Source organism: Schistocerca americana, chromosome 5, assembly GCF_021461395.2.
Source record: "Schistocerca americana isolate TAMUIC-IGC-003095 chromosome 5, iqSchAmer2.1, whole genome shotgun sequence".
Classification (NCBI taxonomy): domain Eukaryota; kingdom Metazoa; phylum Arthropoda; class Insecta; order Orthoptera; family Acrididae; genus Schistocerca; species Schistocerca americana.
In genome coordinates, this window is record NC_060123.1 from 641,543,399 (window position 1) to 641,558,239 (window position 14,841).

The 14,841-nt window shown below is 46.7% G+C and overlaps 1 protein-coding gene across 1 annotated transcript in view; it reads right to left on the minus strand.

The window, feature by feature from the left end:
* Positions 1 to 14,841, minus strand: part of LOC124615584 (methyl farnesoate epoxidase-like) — a 196,717-nt gene that overhangs the window by 91,152 nt on the left and 90,724 nt on the right. The window contains exon 3 of the mRNA XM_047143570.1: positions 9,636 to 9,872. Within this exon, the coding sequence (XP_046999526.1) occupies positions 9,636 to 9,872 (237 nt within the window). The remainder of the gene's footprint in view (positions 1 to 9,635; positions 9,873 to 14,841) is intronic.

Genomic DNA, 14,841 nt, shown 5'->3' on the forward strand with positions numbered 1-14,841 from the left:
TATAACCAATAAATTGTGGTCAGAGTCCACATGTGCCCCTGGATATGTCTTACAATTTAAAACCTGGTTCCTAAATCTCCATCTCACCATTATTTAATCTATATGGAATCTTCCAGTACCTCCAAGCCCCTTCCAGGTATACAACCTTCTGTCATGATTCGTAAACCAAGTGTTAGCTATGATTAAGTTATGCTCTGTGCTAAATTGTACCACACGGCTACCTCTTTCATTCCTTACCCCCCTTTCCATATTCACCTACTACATTTCCTTCTCTCCCTTTTCCTACTACTCTCCCTTTTCCTACTATTGAATTCCAGTCGCCCATGACTATTAAAATTTCGTCTCCCTTCACTATCCGAATAATTTATTATATCGCATCATAGATTTCTTCAATCTCTTCATCATCTGCGGAGCTAGTTGGCATATAAACTTGTACTGCTGTGGTGGGCGTGGGCTTCGTATGTATCTTGGCTACAATTATGTGTTCACTATGCTGTTCGTAGTAGCTTACCCGCGCTCCTATTTTTTATTCATCATTAAACCTACTCCTGCATTACCCCTATTTGATTTTGCATTTATAACCCAGTATTCACCCGATCAGAAGTCTTGTTTCTCGTGGCACAGAACTTCGCTAATTCTCACAATAATGAACGTTAACCTACCTATTTCGCTTTTATACAGTTTCTAAAATACCTGCCCGATTGAGAAATCTGACATTCCACGCTCCGATCCGTAGAACATCAGTTTTGTTTCTCCTGATAACAACGTCCTCCTGAGTAGTCCCCGCCCGGAGATCCGAATGGGGGAGTATTTTACCTCCGGAATATTTTACCCAAGACGATGTCATCATCATTTTTCCCTCGGGAAAAATTACGGCTATAGTTTCCCCTTGCTTTCAGCCGTTCACAGTAGCAGCAGAGCTAGGCCGTTTTGATTAGTGTTACAAGGCCAGATCAGTCAATCATCCAGACTGTTGCCCCTCTTCAGGAACCACACGTTTGCTGGCTTCTCAACAGATACTCATCCGTTGTGGTTGCTCCTACGGTATGGCTATCTGTATCACTGAGGCACGCAAGCCTCCCCACCTACGGCAAGGTCCATGGTTCATGGGGGGTACCTATATTAAAAAATAGAAAGTGAGGACTTTTAAGAACATTGTTGATTTTTTTTTTGTGGAATTTAGGGCACCACTTCTTTCAGCAGAGATTTCCGTTCCAACTAATTCATTGAGGACTGAATCAAATTAATGTATTGTTGTCATGTTTTAATTTGGTCTAGTCGTCTAATTTTCCTTTCCACAGTCCCAAAATTGCGATCACGTCGAAGAAAGAAGTGTCCTGACAATGGGAAGTATTAATATAGTTTTGTAAACCACCCACTAGCAACCAACGCAACGAGAAAGCTCACTGAAGTGGTGTTGAGGTTTTGACCTCAAAAGAGGGATGTTCTTCAATCTCAGGGTCCATATTGTTTATTTGCATCAACAGCATGCTACGTACATCGTCAGGAAACGTAGACTTACAACAAAAAGCATGTCGTAACATCGGAAACGCCAAACGAACACGCTTTTAAAACATTTAGAACATAACTATCATTCATTTGTCTTTAATGAAGGATATCTAAAGTCAGTCGTCCGCCATTAAACACGATGCAATACTCAGACGTACTGCAAACTCGACGTTCTAAGCAACTGAACGGCAGATAAGATCATTAGCATTGCGTATGAACGAACTGAAAACGGGGATTTATTCCCTTCTTCAGACTAACGAATATACCCGAAGTCCAATTACGCAGGCATATGACTGGCTTTCGTTCCCTTTTCATAGCTCACAATGTGCATCTACACTGATTAGCCTGAACATTATGACCACTCACCTATCAGGTGTTATATCCCCCTTTGGCGCGGATAACAGCCGCGACGTGTGGTGGCATGGAAGCAGCGAGGCCTTGGTAGGTAGCTGTCGGGAGATGGAACCACATCCGCACACCCAGGTCACACAATTCCCGTAAATTCCGGGTAGGGAGCCGTGAGTTCTGACGCAACGTTCCAGACGAGTTCGATAGGGTTCCGACCTGGCGAGCTGAGGACCAGCACATCAACTGGGAATGGTCACTGTGTTCTTCGAACCACTCTATCACACGCCTGGACTTTTGATATGGTGCATGATCCTGCTGAAAAATGCCACTGCTATCGGGAAACATAATCGTCATGAAGGGGTGTACGTGGTCTGCAACCAGTTTACGATGCTCCTTGCCTATAATGGTGCCTTGCACGAGCTCCACTGGACCAGTGGATGTCCACGTGAATTTTCCCCAGAGCATAATGAAGCCGCAGCCAGCTTGTCTCCGTCCCACAGTACGAGGTGCATTCAAGTTCTAAGGCCACCGATTTTTTTTTTCTCCGGACTGGAAAGAGATAGAAACATGCGCATTGTTTTAAAATGAGGCCGTGTTCATTGTCAATACGTCCCAGAGATGGCAGGACCGTACGGCAGATGGAATTTTACCGCCAGCGGCGAGAATGAGAACTGTTTTAAATACTTAAAATGGCGACGTTTTCCTTACTTGAACAGCGTGCAATCATTCATTTTCTGAATTTGCGTGGTGTGAAACCAATTGAAATTCATCGACAGTTGAAGGAGACATGTGGTGATGGAGTTACGGATGGGTCGAAAGTGCGTTCGTGGGTGCAACAGTTTAATGAAGGCAGAACATCGTGTGACAACAAGCCGAAACAACCTCGGGCTCGCACAAGCCGGTCTGACAACATGATCGAGAAAGTGGAGAGAATTGTTTTGGGGGATCGCCGAATGACTGTTGAACAGATCGCCTCCAGAGTTGGCATTTCTATGGGTTCTGTGCACACAATCCTGCATGACGATCTGAAAATGCGTAAAGTGTCATCCAGGTGGGTGCCACGAATGCTGATGGACGACCACACGGCTGCCCGTGTGGCATGTTGCCGAGCAATGTTGACGCGCAACAGCATGAATGGGACTTTCTTTTCGTCGGTTGTGACAATGGATGAGATGTGGATGCCATTTTTCAATCCAGAAACAAAGCGCCAGTCAGCTCAATGTAAGCACACAGATTCACCGCCACCAAAAAAATTTTGGGTAACTGCCAGTGCTGAAAAAATGATGGTGTCCATGTTCTGGGACAGCGAGGGCGTAATCCTTACCCATTGCGTTCCAAAGGGCACTACGGTAACAGGTGCATCCTACGAAAATGTTTTGAAGAACAAATTCCTTCCTGCACTGCAAAAAAAACGTCCGGGAAGGGCTGCGCGTGTGCTGTTTCACCAAGACAACGCACCCGCACATCGAGCTAACGTTACGCAACAGTTTCTTCGTCATAACAACTTTCAAGTGATTCCTCATGCTCCCTACTCACCTGACCTGGCTCCTAGTGACTTTTGGCTTTTTCCAACAATGAAAGACACTCTCCGTGGCCGCACATTCACCAGTCGTGCTGCTATTGCCTCAGCGATTTTCCAGTGGTCAAAACAGACTCCTAAAGAAGCCTTCGCCGCTGCCATGGAATCATGGCGTCAGCGTTGTGAAAAATGTGTACGGCTGCACGGCGATTACGTCGAGAAGTAAAGCCAGTTTCATCGATTTCGGGTGAGTAGTTAATTAGAAAAAAAATCGGAGGGCTTAGAACTTGAATGCACCTCGTACAGGCGTCAAGGAGCTGTTCCCCTGGAAGACTATGGATTCGCGCCCTCCTATCGGCAGGTATCGGGATTCATCAGACCGTGCAACGATCTGCCACTGCGCCAACGTCCAGTGCCGATGGTCACGTGCCAATTTCAGTCGTAGTTGCTGATGTCGTGGTGTTAACATTGGCACATGCATGTGTTGTCCGCTGCGGAGGCCCATGGTTAGGAATGTTCAGTAGACTGTGTGTTCAGACACACTTGCATTCTTCACAGCATTAACGTCTGATGCCAGTTTCGCCACAGTTCGCCACCTGTCCTGTTTTACCAGACATCTGTAATGAGGGGCGGCCGCCCCCTACCCCACGACATCTGGACGTGGTTTCACATGGGTTTTGCCATGGGTTGAAGACACTCACCACAACACTTCTCAAATTTCCGACAAGTCGTGCAGTTTCTAAAACGCTCGTGCCGAGCCTCCGGGCTTGATGCCAGTTTCGCCACAGTTCGCCACCTGCCCTGTTTTACCAGACATCTGTAATGAGGGGCGGCCGCCCCCTACCCCACGACATCTGGACGTGGTTTCACATGGGTTTTGCCATGGGTTGAAGACACTCACCACAACACTTCTCAAATTTCCGACAAGTCGTGCAGTTTCTAAAACGCTCGTGCCGAGCCTCCGGGCTATCACAATCTGTCCTCAGTCAAACTCAGATAGATCATGCGCCTTCCCCATTCTACACACGGACAGCACACTCACTGATACTACATGCACCGTGCGTGTGTCTGACTAGCAGCCATTCTTCGTGAGGTGACGATGCTATCGCCTGGATGGGATTATATCGATAGTAGTTCAGTGGTCATAATGTTATATAATTATTATTAGTGTTTTACGAAATTATGATAATAGTAATGACACTTGACGATAGTTCAGTTTCGTCACTGAAACAGAATCGAATCGTTAAGTTTTTACCCCTCAGAAAATTTCATTTTGCAGCTTGGGTGTTATTACACCCAGTCTGGGAACCACTGCTCTTGATCAAATGGACTGAAACTGGAGCGGAGCTCGTAGAGGTCCCCTGCTCCGGCTAGAGTGCTCTGTCGCCGGCGACTCGTAGTGCCAACTTATGAACCTATGCGGTGGCATCGTTGCTATCGATACCACACTATATACAACAGGAATGTCTCTTCTATGACGTTGTCTGTGCCCAAACGACGAACCCCAGAGTCGTGATACGCAGCAGCGTGAATATCTGGGGGGTTACTGGGCTGGTACTGCTGGCGTGTGTTGGCTGATGTGCTGCTGGTGACGACTAGGACGAAATGGTCGGGTATGCTGGCGTGGATCGCTGGGACGAAACTGTTGGTACTGCCAACTGGCAGCGCTGGGATTGAACTGTTGGTACTGCCGACTTGCATAGGGAGTACCTGGCTTCCCTCCGTCTGGCAGTCGCCTAAATAGTCGGGAGCGGATCGATATTCGCGTGGCGCCGCGGCGGCAGGTGACCTGTCGCAGCAAAATAGTGCACAGCCGACAACGCTCTCTGCTGCGCAGGTGCGCTGCCTGTTGGCGAGGTTGGCGCTCCAAGACGCTGTGGAGGAGATGTTTAATTCCGTGGTAAACAGCCCAGACCATACAAGGAAATACACTAAAGACCCAAAGAAACTGGTATGCCTGCCTAATATCGTGTAGAGCCCCCGCGAGCACGCAGAAGTGCCGCAACACGACGTGGCATGAACTTGACTAATGTCTGAAGTACTGGTGGAGATTTCAGTGCTGGGCCCTCAACAAGTGTCCGCGTGCGAACCATTCAACAAAACCTAATCGATATGGGCTTTCGGACCCGAGGGCCCACTCGTATACCCTTCATGACTGGATGACACAAAGCTTTATGCCTCGCCTGGGCCCGTCGACAACGCCATTGGACTGTTGATGACTGGAAACATGTTGCCTGATCGCACGAGTCTTGTTTCAAATTGTATCGGGGGGATGGACACCATGAATCCTGCAGAGCCGTAAAAGTACGACGGGGTGGAGATCTCTTCTGAACAGCACGTTGCACGGCACCCCAGATATGCTCAATAATGTTCATGTCTGGGCAATTTGCTAGCCAGTGGAAGTGTTTAAACTCAGAAGAGTGTTCCTGGAGCCACACTGCAGCAATTCTAGATGTGTGGGGTGTGGCACTGTCCTGCTGGAATTGATCAAGTCTGTCGAAATTCACAATGAACACGAATGGACGCAGGTGATCAGACAGGATTCTTACGTACATGTGACCTGCTAGAGTCGTATCTAACGTATCAGGGGTCCCATATCACTCCCAGTCACACGCTCCACCAGGTTGAACAGTCCCCTGCTGACTTGCAGGGTCCATGGATTCATGAGGTTGTCTCCATACCCGTACACGTCCATCCGCTGTATACAATTTGAAACAAGACTCGTGCGATCAGGCAACATGTTTCCAGTCATCAACAGTCCAATGGCGTTGTCGACGGGCCCAGGCGAGGCATAAAGCTTTGTGTCATCCAGTCATCAAGGGTATACGAGTGGGCCCTCGGGTCCGAAAGCCCATATCGATTATGTTTTGTTGAATGGTTCACACGCGGACACTTGTTGAGGGCCCAGCACTGAAATCTGCAGCAATTTGCGGAAGGGTTGCACTTCTGTCGCGTTCAACGATTGTCTTCGGTCGCCGTTGATCCGGTTCTTGCAGGGTCTGTTCCCGGCCGCAGCGATGTCGGAGATTTGATGTTTTACTGGATTCCTGATATTCACAGTACACTTGTGAAATGGTCGTACGGGAAATCCTCACAACATCGCTACATCGGAGATGCTGTGTCCCATCGCTCGTGTACCGACTATAATACCACGTTGAGACTCACTTAAATCTTGATAACCGGCCATTGTAGCAGCTTTAACGAGTGTAACAACTGCGCCAGACATTTTTTGTCTTATTTAGGCTTTGCCGCCCGCACCGCAGTATTCTACATTTTTACATATCTCTGCATTTGAATACGCATGCGTATATGAGTTTCTTTGGCGCTTCAGTGTGTCTCGGTGTTGATGAAAGCCGTTTACGCACGTCCTGCTGGCGGGGCTGCTGCCCGCACGGTCTGCCTGGTTTGTGGAGGAAACGACTACCAGGCTTCTACAAAACAACAAGGATACATTGCACAGTGAGTGTCTCGTTCAGAAATCGCATTTGAGTGTTGGATATTAGTGAGATCGTATTACGCATCATATAAGAAGAAGATACAATTATCATTGGATTTCGACAGCAGCAGGATCGTGACCTGTCAAGACTGCAGCTAAACATTTCGTGATACTGTGTCTCGCATCAGGCAGGATCGTATGACTGTCGTGCGTAAACGGAACCGATGGATTCAGCGACCCCATTCTCAATGCCACGCAGGATATCACGGCTCCACACGATTAATGCCTCAGAAGACATACTGTTCGCACAGCATTGCAGGACCGCACAGACACGAGGCTTTCCTTGAGACAGGAGGTAGGTTTGTTTCCAGCATGACAAGTATCCTCATATGGGCAGCTGCCTACCCAGGATGACGTGTATGAATGGCTCTCACTACAACAGAGCTATGTTCCTTATATTGTCTGGGCTATTTATCACGGAGTTACGTGTCACCTCTACAGCATCTGTGGGCACCAATGTCGACGACAGGCAGTGCACCTGTTCATATAATGAAGGCTTCAAGACAGGATGTTTCAGCTGCTGAGAATTTTTTCGGGTTTTATAGCTGTGGTCCATGGAACTCTTCAGTCCCTGACGTTTCGTCCAAGGCTACGTTGGACATCTTCGGAGGTGCTCCTGGTTGTGCTGACTGACAGTCGGCAAGACTCAGCACAACCAGAACCACTTCCGAAGATGTCCAATGTAGCCTTGGACGAAACGTCAGGGATTGAAGAGTTCCATGGACCATGGCTATACAACCCGGAAAAATTCTCAGCAGCAGAGCAACTGTTGCAGCAGAGAGCGCTATCGGCAGGGTACTATATTACTACGCCAGGTCACGTGCCCTCGCAGTGCCACGCCAATATCCATCCATTCCCATCTAATTTGGTCACTGTCAGACCATGTGCAGGCTGTTGCGCCCTACGTCGGCAATACCAGCAGTTCCGTCTGGCTGCATCAGCAGCTCAGTTCCAGAGCTAGCAGTTGATAGTACCAGCAGTTTCACCTCACAAGGGGACCTTATGGTCTCGGAAATGCAGTTCTGAATGAGACTTTGCAGGTTAGTAGTGTGTCCACCCACAAAATTTGTGAAGCGCACTACCCAGAAGATTCTGAAAAAAAAAACGGCTCTAAACTTTTATGCGCAACTCATATAGCAGGCAATTTATACGCCACAGCAGCACAGAGCCCATGTGGGCTATCCACGTTCAACTGTACCTTCGAGTAACTTTTTCTTGTTTGAAAAAATTATAACAACATTTAAATATAGTTAATGATCTAAAACATTACCAATTAATCATAAACAATATTGTTTCATTTATGAAATCACAGTTACAGCTAATTAACGCTTCAAGCCCGGAGCACCGGTCCATCAGCACGTCAGCCGTCATACACCGGCATAGGTCTTCACGCCATCGCCTGCCACGACTCTGAGATTCCTCATGCAGGCACACCACAGACAATGTCTCAGCAAAGACACTTCTGTTGTACGTAGTTGGGTAGATACTCATCCAAGGGCATTATAATTGAATTTTGGATTTGTTACTGAAGTTATTCTTTTGAAGATGTCTTGATCACTCCTCAGTATGAGGATATTTCGGCGACGACACGTGGACACCATGACAGTCAATGCGGCGACCATCGCAACAGTAGAGTGTGGCACGTTGATAGTGGTGCATCCAACAACAACAAAACTGGACGCAGGAGTGGCGCCACACCATCTTCTCAGATGAGTCCTCGTTCCTCATACAATGGGTGCATCCGGATGTGGAAGCTCGAAGAAAAACCAACATTATCACTTTGCATTCATCATTGTCATACGCCCACAGCATCTGGCCACTCCGTACACAAACCAGTCACAGATGGTAATTTGGACAACAGCTGTTACATTTTTGAGATGTTAAAGCCGGTGGCTGTCCCTGCTTTCGAGATCTCCTGACGTTACCTTTCAACAAAATAACACTATACTGCATGCTGTCCGTGCAGTCCTGATCTACGAGTATCTTGATACACAGGGTATTCAACTGTTACCCTGGCTAGCATGCTTCCCAGACCTCTCACAGACTGAAAATGTCTGGTAGTGGCTTGCTGAGAGAGCACTACACAATCACTCACCTGTCACTACCTGTGATGTACTCTGGAATACACTTGAAGCAGTATGGAATGATGTACACGTAGCTGTCGCCCATGCCCAATTCGACTCATCGCCCAGCTAGATAGCTGTTGTTCCTACAGAGCTGGCAGCTTGATGTACTGAACACCCTGTATACATCCAACTCACATATAAATGTAATCGTAGAGTACTGTATACGCACTATAAATAAACTTTCATTATTTGCTCTCCTTCCTGGTGAGCAATGTAGACGTAAGTTAACCTGCATAACTAAGTGGTCAGCATGTCTGATTGCTACACGGAGGACGTGCATTCACTTTGTGGTAGTGCAACGAATATTTATTTGGTGAGAGGACTGGAACTGGGCTCACATAGCCATGTGATGCAAACTAGGGAGTTTCTTAAATGAAAAGCAGCAGCTGCGAGGTCTGGAAAATTGGCAATGGCAGTGAGAGCTCTGTGTTGACGCCATGCCACTTCGTACCATATCTAAATGATGCCACTGGCAGAGATTGGCATGATGCCACTGGCAGAGATTGGTAGGGCTGCCAGTCGGTACTGAATGGCCCATCAGGATCAGTATGTGCAGCCAGCTCATTAATTAGGGTAGATGTAGAAACAGAAACAATAACAAAACAAACATAGATCAGTGTGAGAAGATGGTGCACACCTAGTCTCTTGTTGAAGGTGCGCTCGCGGAAGAACTTGTTGTCGGGCCGCCCCTGCAGGTCGTCGTTCTTGAGGGCCTCGAAGACCGCATCAGGCCTGCAGACAGCGACGCCCAGCTGGCTGCCCAACATGAGCCCTACAACGGGGCCATACGTTTCGCGCCACTCCTCCATCTTCAGGTCCGGCCTTGCTTGAGGTACAGACAGTGCGCTGCCCACCACTGGGAACCAAGGAGGCCCTGTGAACACGCAGTGTCTCTTGTCATTTCCACAATTCGTCTCATTGGCAAGAAATATAGATGTAAGGAAGAGTTTGGTAACCGTAAACAGCAGGTAATCAGATTGCCTATCGAAGTTGCGGTGTCCAAACGACACATATCGAACGTGCGATCGTAAATAGATCATGCGACTCTGGTGGCGGGCGTTGTGATCAGTTATTTGTGATCGTCATTTTTATCTGTTTCCCGTCGTTCCCTTAGTTGCTCTAAATTATATACCTAGGCGAATTATTTGTGAATTGCGAGGGAATCCCAGACGATGTATGTGGTTAGTGATTGGGATGTCTAGTGCTCTTGACGTTTCTTCGGCGGATTCTCTCACACGGAAAAATCTAATTCCATGTTTATCCAGCGTAGAAAACTGTTCGACATTTTGTCGCAAATATGGAGTATTACTGGACAAGGAAAGAAGGGACTGTGGCGGTGCGAAGTGTGTAAAAATTAGTAAGAACAGTTTCGATGCTGAAAAACCGTTTACAATTTCATTGTCGACAGTGCGGAAAACGAACGAGTATCAGGAAGAATACGTGGTTCAACTCTTCCAAATTATCCATCCAGACCACCGTAATGGACTTTCACATGATTCCAACACCGACGACGAGTAAGGTAAGTCGTCTCCTTTGCAATTACAAGTATTTTTGTAACGCACTTATTTTGTCGTTGCTGTAGCGACCACCATAAACATACTCATAACGCCCGCCATCAGAGTTGCATGATCGATTTACGATCGCACGTTCGATATGTATCGTTTCGACCCCGCCACTTCGATAGGCAATCATTCTTAGAAATTACCCGCAATGGAACTATATTCTCCTGGTGATATATGAACCTCAACTTTATCTTCAATAAGGATAGAAGCTGAAGCAATGAATTAAAATTAGTGCTTCTGCTGGGACTTGAACTCGGGCCTACCGCTTACTCAGCGGATGTGAATTGAAGTGTGTAAGGGAAGGCGTTGCACTCATGTAAGCTATGCAAGTACCGTACCACAGCGCTATGGTGTTGTAGAGATTAGTTCATCTGGCCAGTAATCAGGAGATCCGGTTTCAAGTCTCAGCCGTGGCAAAAATTTTAATTAATTACTTCAGCTTACATCCTTGCCGAAGGTAATCGGATGCATTCAATATGAGGTAAATATGACGACTTCTGACTGCTGCTGCCCCTTGCTGATCCCTGTTAAGTCTGGGCAGAGGAATGCGTGGTGATGAGGCAAGTAAAACATGCCAGTTTCTCGTTATTTTGACAGAAAATAAGAAGGTAAATTTATAGTTATTACTGAATATTTTATGAAAACCTGTATTTCTTTCCATCACTGCATGGGTATACTTTCTAAATGCAACAGTTTAGCATCCATAATCTGATCACGTTAGCATGTAATGGCTCTGAGACAATCTGTGCACCTTCGTCAAAAAGAAACCGTTATATGCTGAAATAGTTAAATAAGTACGGAATGAAAAGAAACACCAAACTCGATTGTGGACCAAGAATTGGAAAGCTGTACGAGGGTAAAGTATTGGGCAGGCAGAAAGAAGAAATAGGAACCAAGAAGTAAGGGAGAACGCCAGTGTTGTCACAGCTAATGGATGTTGCTGCCATTTGTGATGATTACAGTGGCGATACTACGATAATGTTACGTTTGTTGGACTACCTGTTCGTAGTAAAGAAATTGGTCTGTTACGTCACATACACGTAAGTGACAAATGTCATGGGTTTCCTCCCAATATCGTGTCGGCCCTCCTTTTACCCGGCGTAGTGCAGCAACTCGACGTGACGTGGGCTCAACAAATCGTCGGACCTTCCATGCTCAAATACTGAGCCACACTGCCTCTAGAGCAGTCCATAATTACGAAAGTGTTGCCGGTGCAGGATTTTATACACGAACTGACGTCTGATTATGTCCCATAAATGATTGATGGGACCATGTCGGCCGACCTGAGTGGCCAAATCATTCGCTCGAATTGTCCAGAATGTTCTTCAAACTACACTATTGGCCATTAAAATTGCTACATCAAGAATAAATGCAGGTTATAAACGGGTATTCAATGGACAAATATATTATACTAAAACTGACATGTGATTACATTTTCACGCAGTTTGGGTGCATAGATCCCGAGAAATCAATACCACCTCTGGCCATAATAACGGCCTTGATACGCCTGGGCATTGAGTCAGAGCTTGGATGTCGTGTACAGGTACAGCTGCCCATGCAGCTTCAACACGATACCACAGTTCATCAAGAGTAGTGACTGGCGTATTGTGACGAGCCAGTTGCTCGGCCACCATTGACCAGACGTTTTAAATTGGTGAGAGATCTGGAGAATGTGCTGGCCAGGGCAGCAGTCGAACATTTTCGGTATCCAGAAAGGCCCGTACAGAACCCGCAACATGCGGCCGTGCATTATCCTGCTGAAATGTAGGGTTTCGCAGGGATCGAATGAAATGTAGAGCCACGGGTAGTAACACATCTGAAATGTAACGTCCACTGTTCAAAGTGCCGTCAATGCGAACAAGAGGTGACCGAGACGTGTGACTAATGGCACCCGATACCATCACGCCGGGTAATACGCCAGTATGGCGATGACGAATACACGCTTCCAATGTGCGTTCCCTGCGATGTCGCCAAACACGGATGCGACCATCATGATGCTGTAAACAGAACCTCGATTCATCCGAAAAAATGAGGTTTTGCCATTCGTGCACCCAGATTCGTCGTTGAGTACACCACCGCAACCGTTCCTGTTTGTGATGCAGCGTCAAGGGTAACCGCAGCCATGATCTCCGAGCTGATAGTCCATGCTGCTGCAAACGTCGTCGAACTGTTCGTGCAGATGGTTGTTGTCTTGCAAACGTCCCCATCTGTTGACTCGGGGACCGAGACAAGGCTGCACGATCCGTTACAGCCATGCGGATAAGATGCCTGTCGTCTCGACTGCTAGTGATACGAGGCCGTTGGTACGCAGCACGGCGTTCCCTATCACCCTCCTGAACCCACCGATTCCATATTGTGCTAACAGCCATTGGATCTCGACAAACGCGAGCAGCAATGTCGCGATACGATAAACAGCAATCGCGATAGGCTACAATACGGCCTTTATCAAAGTCGGAAACGTGATGGTACGCATTTCTCCTCCATACACGAGGCCTCACAACAACGTTTCACCAGGCAACGCCGGTCAACTGCTGTTTGTGTATGAGAAATCGGTTGGAAACTTTCCTCATGTCAGCACGTTGTAGGTGTCGCCACCGGCGCCAACCTTGTGTGAATGCTCTGAAAAGCTAATCGTTTGCATATCACAGCATATTCTTCCTGTCGGTTAAATTTCGCGTCTGTAGCACGTCATCTTCGTGGTGTAGCAATTTTAATGGCCAGTAGTGTAGTCGCGAACAGCTGTGGTCGAGTGACATGGCGCACTGTTATCCATGAAAACTCCATCGTTGTTTCGGAACATAGTCCATGAATGGCTGCAAATGGTCCCCAAGTAGACGATGGGGCAAAGGACTTAGTCCATTCCATGTAAACACAATCTGCACCATTATGGAGCCACCACCAGCTAGCACAGTGCTTTGTTGCCAACTTGGGCCCATGGCTTCATGGGATATGCGCCAAGCTCGACTCATACGTCAGCGCTTACCAACTGAAATCGGGGCTCATCTGATCAGGCCACGGTTTTCCAGTCGTCTAGAGTCCAACTGATACGGTCTCCAGCCCAGCAGAGGTGCTGCTGGCGATGTCGTGCTGTTGCCAAAGGCTCTCGTACTGGTCGTCTGCTGCCACAGCCCATTACCGCCGAATTTCGGCGCATTGCCCTAACGGATACGTTCATTGTAAGTCCGACATAGGTTTCTGTGGTTATTTCGTTCATTGTTGCTTGTCTGTTAGCACTGACAACTCTACGCAAACACTGCTGCTCTATGTCGGTATGTGAAGGCCACCGGCCATTGCGTTATCCGTGATGAGAGGTAATACTTGAAATTTGGTATTCTCGGTACTTTCTTGACACTCTGGATCTGAGAATATTAAATTCTCTAACGATTTCTGAAACTGAATGTCGCACTGGCCTAGCTCCAACTACCATTCTGCGTTCAAAATCTGTTAATTCCCGTCGTGCGGCCATAATCATGTCAGACACCCTTTCACATGAATCACTTGAGTACATACGACAGCTACGTCAATGCACTGTCCCTTTATATCTTGTGTACGTGATACTCCGCCATATCTATGTGTTTCCATCCCTGTCGCATGTCTTTTGTCACCTCAGTGCAGTACTTCTTTTCAAAAAAAAAAAAAAGTTGGAGGGTACTCCGACATTGGATATAATGTAGCGAAAATTACTGATAACTGAAGCATGGGGTCTGCATCGCCTTGTCGAACTAAAAAAAAATGGTATCTGACTCTTCAGTTGACTTTACAGTTCAAATGAAGCAGGAAATACCGAGAAACACCCTAACATACAAGAGAATGTGGTATCGAATACTTCAGTTTACATCACCTCAAATGAAGCATGCGATTCCCATCAACCACTGAACAATAAAAGAAAATGGTATCGTATACTTCAATTGACCTATAATACACCTCAAATGAAACAGGTGAGTCCAATCAACCCTCCAAAATACAAAACAATACAAGGAAATATTACCGAACGCATATTTTAACATATAAAACACCACTAAAAGACACAATACAACAAAAATCATCCACACCTATCATCACAACAATAGAAACTACACTACAAAAATCTTATTGAACCTTGTTTGGCTCCAGAAATGGCATAGATAATGGGTGGTATCCTGTGCTTCAACTGACCCAATTTTTAAAACAGCTGAAAATTTATTTAATTTAAAACTACAGAGTTAGTTAAATTAATAGCATTACAACAGTTTCCAAACTGACTTGAGTTCAAGGCTACTGTAGTCTTCACGCCTTCTTACT